Here is an 11,585-nt window from a genome sequence, read left to right as displayed (position 1 = left end):
ATTATCTTACACAGACATGTGTGTGTGGGTCTTTAAATTGCATGTAGCAAACAGTCACTATGTCACAAAGACATTCTAGACAATCGTGTGCTTCTGTCAGGTCACGGCAATCCAAAAACTTCAGTTCACAGCAAACACGGCAACCTACAAACATGGCCGCCCTGGACTACAATCTCCAAAGTGTTCATGCAATTCCTAGCTCTTTAACCATTATTCCACAAGTTGTTTTCTTAACTCTTTCTGCTTCTGGGGTTCTGTATACAGGAAATTGTGCATTATTCTGTTTACTATTTACCTGAACTTTGCCTGTTTTTAAACCTGATGCTGTATTTTTATTTGGATTTGTTTATGTGGGTGACATTAAAAGCTGCACCTGCACCCATCTTCACCTTCTTCACATCATTTGGAAATTACAAAGATGCAGCCAAGCACCTATCAAAATATAAATTCAGACACTGATGTTTGTTTGCATTCTTTTTATTATTTTTGAAATTGCATGTGAAAAATAAATGAGAAAAGTGAGCAAAGCAGAACTCAGACAGAATCAAAAGTTCAGAAGAAAATGTATTTAAACTTTTCCATTTTCTGTAAGTGGTTTGTGAAAGCATTTAAAACACACTGATGATGTTCAGAGTGCTGCATTTAACCACAGTAGAGCCTTTTAACACGTAGAATATCATTGCAGCTCATCTTAGTGGCAAGTCCGATGGGAACGTTATTGTCTGGTATCGGGAGGATGGTCGGCTTTTTATTCTTGGAGAAAGCAAACCTAGACAAACCAAGTATGTTTGCGTTTATCCATATAATTGTGTGTTAATGTAATTTATAAAAAAAAAAATAATACTTTACCTATCATAGTGCATGACAGAGTTGTAGTCATATGGAGTGTTCAAATTGTTGGTAGCTACTTTCTTAAAATTGCCCTCTTTACCTGTGAATATATGAATCACATTATAACAGTACATATAAATAAATACGTTTTATTAATTACATTTAAATGATCACTGTTATGGTCAATAATAAAAATACATAAAGTTTGTTAATAAGATGTAAAATTCCTGCTCTGCTCACCAGACTCAATATTTTCAAAAAGGATTTTGACGTGTTTGTCACGGTCACTCCGGCTCTGCTCATGATCAAATCCCAGAGCGTGAAGAAGTTCATGTTGGACAATTTTGTAGTAAACACAGCCATTACGCTGTAGTGACAAAACCTGTTTTCCTCCAATGCGTCCAATAGATGAGTAGCACCTGTACACAAAAATACATTCTCAAGACTGCTTTCATTACATGAGAACTGAATTGGAGGTGAAACTGTTTGTCAAAATAGTCATCAATAGCAGGATTAGTGACATACCCTTTGTCTGAGATGATATTAATGTAATCTACTTCTTTGGTGCGACGTCTGAATCGGATGCAGGTCGACTTTTGGAAGGAGTTCAGTGCATGCTGGATAACATTTCTTTCAGAGGGTGCTGTCAGAAAGAGAAGCTTGTTAAAGGTAAATAATGAATCTCAGACACATTAAAAACAGATACAAAATAGAATTATACTCACAGTACTGACTGGAAATGACATAAGGCACATAAACTTTCTTATTCTTTTTCCTGGGCCACTTGCACTTTTTAGAAGTACATGGATCTGCATTCTGGAGTCCAGTGAACACGGCTATATCACCTTCTATAATAGTGAAATTACCGTCTGGCTTTCCTGTTCAGTAAAACACAATTGTGGGTTTGACACTGAGATTCTTAGTGTATGCAGTTTCATTCATGTATCAGTTTATTCATGTTTATTATGTGTCTCAAAACCATTGACACTCAATCTAGTGAAAATGTTTGTTAGTACATCAGTACATTATTATGTCATTTGTTATTTAAATAAATGTGTTTTCTCTCTCTCTCTCTCTCTCTCTCTCTCTCTCTCTCTCTCTCTCTCTCTTACCAGCATTCTTGTTGGCTCTTTCAATTATGGCAGAAACTGAGTAATAATCGCTGTCAATGCTGTTATCTGAAATGGAATTAATAATATTAGTAAAATGTAATATGAGTATAGATGTAAAAATGTTTATTTGTACATATCAATTCATTTAAAGTGTGACTCTTACCAATCTCGTCAGAGGTTCCATTAACCACTGCCTGTTTAATATATATTTTCTGTGAGCTGACATTTTTATGAAGTACATATTTATATAGTTCTTATGAGTTTTACATAATTTTTTATTTACTCATAATGTATTTATTCGTAACATGTCTGTAACTCACCCTAATGGAACGACTCTGAACACTGACGCTGAGCAGGAGCAGGACGATGCCGTGTATCAGGTACATGATGAAAGTCTCAGTGTATCAGCACTGAGAGCAGAAGAAGAGTTTAAATACTGTCATTAGTGGTCATCACTTCCCTTATAATTCACAAACAAATATATCCATAAAACAGGTTTTTGAAAAAAGTGTTACTTTAAACCCAAAACATTTTCAAAATCAGGCAGAGTTCAATTCACAAACATTCATTTCATGTTTATAGTATTGCCAAGGATCCTTAGATACTTAAGTTGTTCTGCATAAACAAGCTACAGTTAGTTCAGAATGCAGCAGTCAGAGTTCTCACAAGGTGGAGAAAATATCACCATATAACCCCAATCTTCTCATCGCTACACTGGCTTCCTGTTAAGTTTAAAATCCACTACAAATTACTGCTACTTACCTACGAAACACTAAATGGTTTATCTCCATGTATCTCTTCCAGTCTTCTACAATCCATCATGCTCCCTGAGATCTCAAAACTCTGGACTTCTAGTAGTAGAATAGCAAAGTCCACTAAAGGTGGTAGAACATTCTCACATTTAGCTCCTAAACTGTGGAATAGTCTTCCTGACAGTGTTCGGGGCTCAGACACACTCTCCCAGTTTAGGTGTAGATTAAAGACGCACAGCTGGCATTCAGTCGGCACTGGCATACGGCATGTTTGTTCAAATTTAACATTTTTAGTTTAAAGTTAAAACAAATAATTGTTTCAGAAAAATGTTGTTCAGGCATTTTTCATCTGGGCTAAGGGTGTGTATAAAGCAGCTAGATTAAGGTTTTGTTGAGGCTGACATGAGGAGCCTCTTGTTTAGTCCTACATGGGATCAGAATAGGGCCAGCTATAGTCATACATTTGGCTGAGACATGACTATGCTGTGACAGGACCAGGTCTGTAATTCATGTACTGTAATTTATTGCTGTATTTGGGCCAAGTGAAGGAGGCTAAACGAATTTTGTTATGTGGGTTAGTTAATTAGTTAAAACTTCAACAAAGACCAACAGAAAAACAAAGGGCTTAAATAATGTGGTTGAACAGAAGACAGCTAAACAAAACGCCTGAACGCCTGAAGTACGCAGGGGCTTGGTGGGCATTGTTGGGTGTGCTTCTGAAGCCTGCTAACAAGTGCTGGACTGGGTAGGTGAGGTCGGAGAAAGGGACAAGCCTGTCTCGAAACCACTGCGAGGTCCATTTGAAAGCCCCATGAGCTAGCGTGCCGCTCCGCCTCAGCGGGAGAGCAGGGCCAGAACCATGAGAAGTGAGGTCACCCTTAAATGCAACCTTAGCTGCACTGTCATATTTTTATTATTGGAACTAAAGTAGTCAAGTCAAGCTAAGTTTATTTCTACAGCACTTTTCACAACCGACATTGTCTCAAAGCACTTTACAGAATTTAACAGTTAAGGTGAATGGTTATTAAGGTGAATCAATTTAAATGAACAGTATCATGGTCAATTATAAAAAGCAAAAATAACAAAACTTAATTAACAAGAAATATGGGAACTCAGACCCCATGTCTGAGCAGATACATTCGCTATGTGGCTCGAGGTTTAAATCTCTTCTAGCTTTTCACCAATTAAATACAATTAAAACAAAATATTCATTATGAAATAATGAAATAATACACCAACGAAGAAATGTTTTCAGTCAAGACGTGAGAAGGAGCAAATCGGCTTTATTGCAGTCAATCAGTTCACCCCAACGAGCTCTCCAGGAGAAACCTACTAAACAGCAATGGCACATAAAAGTGCAAAGTCGAGTTAAAAAATTCCCCTTTTTCTCTACACCCTGATACACTTACAGATTTTCTCCAATAACTCCTCTTTAACAATGTGCATTCTTCACTAATCTCAGGAGGTCTTGCATCCTCCTTTCTTTTCACATTCACACATTATGGCAAATTTTTCCCTTTTCTTTGAATCCTCGTTCATCTCACCTCTGTATAGTTTAGTTTAAATATCTTTGCATGTCCTGCAGCTTTCACACCTCCTCCACCAAATATCTCTTATTTTTGCACCTTTTGCAAATATTTCCTGCAAATTTCACATCTTTTCTTATAACCATTTTCTGACTTTGCAGTTTTTGCACATCATACATGGTTTTGTTCACACCATTTTAACATGTTCACAAATTGTCCAGAAATATCTTTAAATTTATTTCCTATCTCTCATTTTTATATTAATTTTACATATGATTTCACTAATGCTGTTCAAATATATTATAATGCTTATTACTTATATTAATAAAGAAACTATCCAAAGCATGAATGTTTTTAGCTCTTTCATATACAGAGTTCTCCATAAAGCCAAATATACTTATACTAAATAATATAAGTGCAAAAAATTAAGCTTTAACTTACACTAAATAATGCTACAAGTTTTAGTCTATTATTAACGTTAATTGGAGCTGGCGTAAGATGACATTTTTAACTTGCACATGAACGTTGCTTTGAAAGACAAGTCAAAAAGGTGTCTTTAGCTTAGATGTTTAACCATGCTGGCTGCAGATGTCTGCACACGTCCTGTACCACTTTATGCAGCCTCACATCTGTGACACATCTGTGCCCTGAATCTTCTTCCCCTTCACTCAGACTGATCTTACCCCTAATACAATTGCCTTTATAAACATATATAATCATCAATAAACTGCTTTTTTTCTTAACTTACAGTCTCTGAGGTTCTTAAAGTGAGATTTTCATACCCGAACACAGTTCTTGCTTTAAAGTTGACCTGGTTTTAAAGCTAAATAAATCTAAAAGCCCGGCCCTGAAAAGCCCAGAAAATAAAGAAGTGCATGTTAAATATCAGGATTGTAAACACAGACAATGGTTTGTAAGGACAAAATTTGCCTTCCAAGTATCATCTATACAGTAATGAATACATTCTTAAGACTCCTTATATTACATTACAGTTACAGAAACTGTTTAACAAAATAAAGTCATCAATAATAGTGTGGCACACGGTATGGGTCAGTAATTATTAATATACTAGTTAACTAGAGATTATGCAAAACTACAACAGAATGTAGCAAAGAGGGTATTATTGATAATCTGCAACTACATCCATAAACCTCCTTCTTGGCTTTCCTCTTTTCCTCCTGCCTGGCAGCTCCATCCTCTGCATTTTTCTACTGATTTACCACATGTCCCTCCTCTACACATGTCCAAACCAACTCATACTTTGTCTCCAAAACAACCGATCCGGTATGAAATTCTGGTTTGTGATCCGCAAATTTGATTTGCCACATGTTTTACGCTGGATCAACTTCCTAATGCAACTCTTCACATTTATCCTGCTTGGGACCAGCACTAAGAGTGCACTGACTTGTGCAACCTGAATAACTGGATTAATAATGCAGATGCAAACAAGGTCCCTTATTACTGACACACAAATACTAAAACTCTAAAATAAAACAGCATGTTACTTCTGCCCAGACAAGATGACAAGAGCAAATGCAGCTACATGCACACCTTGGTCATGACTTAATATTTAGGAAAGTATATGTTCATGAAAATATCAGGAATAGAAGGAAATAAAAGAGAAATAACCAAACGTAAGACTGAAACTCACCCTGTGGGAAGCAAATGACCTAAAAGAAATTTGCGCTCTTACATACATATGCACAGTAAAAAAAAAGCTGGGAGGAGGAGATGCTCAGACCACATCCACCAAGTGCTCTGTCCACCCAAGTGCATCACCACCACCGAACCCACCAACACCACAGCACCCTTTACAAAATATTAATAAATAACACACACACACACACACACACACACACACACACACACACACACACACACACACACACACACACAATTTAGTTAAACAGAACAAAGACCAAACAAATATAGATGTCCAGCATCTCTGCAGCTATGATTTGCTTTCAGAGACATTAGTGTAAAAAGTCAGCTTCCTACCTGAAAACCGTTTGTAACCCCTACCTGAACCCTTACCTATTGACGAACCTTTCTGCCAGGGGGATTCTAAGATTGTTTTAATGGGGTGGTACAGAGGGGGACCAAGAACCAGTCATGGGGGGCCCATGAGAAAAGTCATGTGCCACAACATTAATGGGAAGACATGAAAAGCCACCTGCTCTCTCTTTTTAGTCTGTATTCATCCCACAGTGGGAACATTTCTGTGTTACAGCAGCAAAGAAAAAGAAATTTAAATATATATAAAATTAGAGACAAAATACAAGTAACTACATTAAAGTGAATAAATACAAAAAAATAAATCATTGTTATTGTACATTTATTACTAAGAAATGTTGTTATTATTATTGCAGTTAAACCGTAATAAGTGTGTATTTTGGTGACTGGTTCACTGGGAGTAGTTCTGATTGTAAAGTCTAATAGCAGAAAGTCCTCTGTACTGCCTGTCATCATCATCTGTGATCAGACCGACGATGCAGAGAGACAACCATGTCAGAATCACAGTCACGAGTCCTCACATACTGAGGTCGGTCTGTGAGGTAGTCCAATATCCAGGTGGACAGATGTTGGTCCACTACCCATGTACTCCAGCTTATCCCTCAGCTTATCCCTTATGGGATAATGTAATTATCCCATAAAATATAATGGAAAACTAATTAATCCGTTCCCGACCTTCACCGATACCCATTTATTAATTTTTGCCCTGTTTTTAGCAGTATTAATACAGGTACATAAATAATACTGTATATAATTGTTATGCTGTGTAATGAGCGGAGGCAAAGCCGGAGCACAGTTCGCTTTGGTTTAACAAAAACACGGAGAGTTTAACACAAACACACACACACACACACACACACACACACACACACACGGCAGTCCATAGAATCCCGACAAATGAGAGAGAGATATCCGTGGTACGCCCTGGAGGGACGAGGTCCACGGGCAAACGCACGGGAGGAAAAAGGTAATCCGGGGTGCTGTGGAGAGCGCGTGGAGTCCGGTAGGAAAAAAATGCATAGGAATACGTGTGACAGGGAAACACAGACAAACATGCAGCAAACACCTTCACATACCAACAATAACCGAAAAAAATAAAAAATGCTCCACGTGGGTCGGGGTAAAAAAGGTCGATAAGCGAGCATTTGGTCGTCCAGCGGGCGCAAATTTTGGTCGAAAAAATGTTCGCTAAGCGAAAAGGTCGATGTCCGAGCGGTCGATGGCGGGGACCACTGTATATATATATATATATATATATATATATATATATATATATATATATATATATATATATATATATATATAATATACAGTGGAACCTCGGGTTACGAACGCCCCGGCATACGTATAATTCAGGTTACGAATCGCAGTTCATCAAAATTTTTGCCCCTGGTTACGAACAAAATTTCGGGATATGAACGTCGCTCACCAAAAAATCACAGGCAAGTCGGTTATTTTCTTATCGCCACCCACGCTCTATATATATATATATATATATATATATATATATATATATATATATATATATATATATATATATATAAAGCACAGTATTTTGTTGTTTGTGAGGGTAAACAAGTGAAATTAGACCCTTTAAAGATTCGCATGATGTATTGCTTTTATCTGTACGATCAGAAAAAGACTTTTTGGTGTTTGGTGCTGATTTGAGATTTGGCCCATTAATAAAACATATGTTTACTGATTAAAAATTGTTTTTGGAGTTTATTTCTTTTTTATATCTAGGTTAAGAAAGGACTTTGTGAATAAACGTGTGTTGCGCTGAATGTTTAAATTTCGCCTCTTTAATATATATTTATCTATTTATATTTGTAATAACAATGCTCAAACAGAAATGTGTGCTGCACAGTGGCGGCTGGTGAAAATGTTCTTAAGTGGGGCTGTGGCACACTGGCACAGCAAACAATTTCAGCAAGCGCTGCAATGTGATTTATTGAAATGCAGACACAGTTTAAGAACATCTGGTCACATGTTTATACATTAAAGCATCTCTGAACAGTTTATTTACAAGTCGCAGTTAAATTCTGGATACTTCTATGACTCTGAGGATAACCATGTACAACCATGGAACTGAACCATGTTCAGTTTTTCTGCCAAAGTTCTCTTCTCAAACGGGCATTGGAGTAGAACTAATTACACCTGAGTCAGCCATTGTCACATAAAAGCTTTATTTCGGCTTCTCCCGTTAGGGGGCGCCACAGCGGATCCTCCACACATTTGATTTGGCATATGTTTTTACGCTGGATGCTCTTCCTAACGCAACCCTCCCCAATTTATCCGGGTTTGGGACCGGCACTGAGAGCGCTGCGTCTTAACCACTAGACCACCAGGGGACCTCCGCCATTGTCACATAACATTAATTGAAAATCGCGCCACTACTGGCCACGCCCTCATTTGAGCAGTTTCGGGGCGACAAAAAAATCGCCCATTGCAGATAAGAATTGAGGACGCTGATTGGCTAAATTTTATGTCACATCTTGAATATATTTATATACTGAATAGGCATTTGACTAAATTCTACAAAGACCCGCCTCTTTTGGGCGATTTCTCGATTGCCCCTCAGCTGAAATTGAGTGGTGCACACAGAAAGGACATATGGTGATTGTGGAAAAAATATTTTCCACAGATGATTTTCTAATATATTACATCATACAAATATACATTAAAATAATTTTTATGATTATAATTTTGCGTCTGTGGTTCAGGGAGGGCGGCGCCCTAGCACCCTCCATTGGCCAGCCGCCACTGGTGCTGCATTAATTTTAATAAAATTAAATAAAATTTATAAAATTAGTGCCGTTAATAAAATTTGTACTGTTAAAATGAATTTGCATTTGCATGAATGTATCCAGGCTAAAGATCCACCATATAGAACACAAGCAGAGAAAAGATGATGATGATCAGGAATGTCTCTGTTCTCAGTCATGTTCTCATCACTGACTCCCTCTGTCTCATCCACATTAACCCCAGACTTCTTACTGCCTTCTCACCCTGGGGGGAGCTGCTTGGATTTGGAGGTTATGGTTGCATCTACGCAGGGGTCTGAATATCAGATGGTAAAAAGGTGCACAAATAAATTAACTGCCATTGAACACAATACAAGACCTAAAGCCCTCATTACAGTTTACATATTACTGAGATACTGAACGAAAAAAATAGGTTTAATGTTTTCTATATTCATTTCTGGGACTCTCCAGTGCTTTTTTCATGTCATCCCAATTGTGTTGTGGAACATGACTTTTCTCATGGGGCCCCTAGAATCGCCCCTGGCTTGGAAAAAAAACTGATGAAGAAACTCCAGACTCAAATTCACCACAACACACGTTGCCTAACTTGTGCACATTTTTAAAATAGTAGTTTAAAAGAAGGTTTTGTGTTCATGATATTTGTAATACAAATCAATCAGTGTTTGAGTCATTAATATCATTCTATTAATAGATCAGTGTGCTGAGAGTCACATTCGAGTCTTTACACATAAACTGAGGCGATTAAGAAAAAAGTCTATTTGACAAAAATGTATTTTATTGTACTTAGACCTAGTATATATTAGCGCCCCCTATGTATGAGTTTGACTCATCATTCAAATGAAATCATCACAGATATATTCAAATATGTATCACAGATCACTTTGACCTGTCACTAGGGGGCGCCAAATCTATACAAGTGAAAAACTTGGAGCAGAACAGACATGGCACAACTTTCGGCTTCTCCCGTTAGGGGTCGCCACAGCGGATCCTCCGCATGTTTGATTTGGCACATGTTTTACGCTGGATGCCCTTCCTAACGCAACCCTCCCCAATTTATCCGGGCTTGGGACCGGCACTGAAAGTGGCTGGGGATGGTTCCCTGACCGGGAATCGAACCCGGGTCGCAGCAGAACAGACATGATGCTTGTAAACCTCCAGACTCACATTTGGTTTAAAAAGCTTTAGACTCTCACCCTCAGCTCTATTCCTGGGCTGGTTCATTAGTCAAATAAATAGTACCTACTAAGTTAATCATTCATTAAAACATCTTAAGATCTTAGCTAACAAAATCATTTAGAAAAAACATTTAAAAGTAAGCACACATTTTGTTTCTTCATGAATTTTGTTTTGTTAAATTTTAATTACAATTTAGAATGAAAGTGATTTTTGTATGAAACAAAGGAAGTTTTCTATTAAATTCATCTGAGGCCTTTGGATCCTTTCCAACCTTCAAAATTATATCAGTGTGTAGACTGGCTAAGAAAACTTGCATGTGTTTACGAAAGCATGTATTATAGATGCAATCATCATGCTCCTCTACAGTGGATGTCCAAAGCAAAAGACCATAACGCATGCATAATGTGCAGATTGTGGCGACAGAACGCCAGAACATGCCCACTGAAGGAAATGTGCTCCGAACACAACTGCCGGCGGGGTGCTGAACGGACAGCAGCAGTTCTGTCCCACTGTTTTGGCAGCCAGAAAACCACATGGGAGAGAAGCAAGACAAAGAAATAAGACACTGCAGGCAGCTGATCAAGAAGACAGCTGCTCCTCACCATCCTTGAGGAGCTCAGTTTATACACCTCTCTCTTAAGTTTCTTAACTTTGCACAAGTCCCTTAACATCTGCAATACATATCTGTATGGTCTCTGTATGAGACCCATCATGCCATCAGCAAACTTGATGAATTGAATTGAGCTGAGCATTGCTAAACAGTCATGAGTTGGCAGTGTCAACAGCAAGGGACTAATCGCATAGCCCTGGGGGGCCCAATGTAAAGTGTGGTGGTGCTGGAGGTGCTGTTCTGATGTTTCTCCGTCATAAGGTTCAGGATCCAGTTGCAGAGGCGGGTGATTAGGCTCAACAGGTTCAGCTTTCTGATCGATGCTGAGGAAAGATTTTGAATGCTCAGCTGAAGTAAATGAACAGCATTCGAATGTATGTGTACTTGTTTTTCAGATGAGTGAGGGCCAGGTGGAGTGTGGTAGAGATAGCTTTTTCTGTAAGGTCTGTTGATGTTGATGTGCCTCAAGACGAGCCTCTCAAAACACTTCATGACAATAGTAGTAAGTGAAATGGACTGTAGTCATTGAGGCAACACACAAAAAACTTCTTCGGCATGGGGACAATCAAGCCTTCAAGCATGTTGGAACAATAGTGCTGCTCGGAAAGATGTTGAAGATGTCAGCAAGAACATCTGCCAGCTGGTCCTCTGAGCACTCTGCCAGAAATGTCGAGTCCTGCAGTTTTTCAGTTGACCTTGTTTAGAGATTTGCTCACATTAGCCATGGAGAGACTCCATGCTTCTCCTCCTTGCTGTCATGTTGTACTGTGCTTCAAACATAGACGCTAGAGATTAAACTG

The 11,585-nt window shown here is 38.3% G+C and overlaps 1 protein-coding gene across 1 annotated transcript; it reads right to left on the bottom strand.

Moving 5' to 3' along the window:
• Positions 1 to 461: 461 nt before the first annotated feature.
• LOC124379846 (hatching enzyme 1.2-like) lies at positions 462 to 5,996 on the bottom strand. The gene is made up of 9 exons (XM_046840429.1): positions 5,873 to 5,996; positions 2,264 to 2,353; positions 2,107 to 2,137; positions 1,944 to 2,009; positions 1,557 to 1,709; positions 1,357 to 1,474; positions 1,072 to 1,250; positions 850 to 931; positions 462 to 769 (listed from the first exon to the last, which is right to left on the bottom strand). The coding sequence occupies exons 2-9, from the start codon at positions 2,327 to 2,329 to the stop codon at positions 643 to 645; spliced, it is 822 nt and encodes a 273-aa protein (XP_046696385.1). The 5' UTR covers positions 2,330 to 2,353; positions 5,873 to 5,996; the 3' UTR covers positions 462 to 642.
• Between the last annotated feature and the right edge of the window lie 5,589 nt (positions 5,997 to 11,585).

This window comes from Silurus meridionalis, chromosome 26 (genome assembly GCF_014805685.1).
Source record: "Silurus meridionalis isolate SWU-2019-XX chromosome 26, ASM1480568v1, whole genome shotgun sequence".
NCBI lineage: Eukaryota > Metazoa > Chordata > Actinopteri > Siluriformes > Siluridae > Silurus > Silurus meridionalis.
Note: the sequence above shows the minus strand (reverse complement) of the source record. Positions and strands in the feature narration are given on the sequence as shown.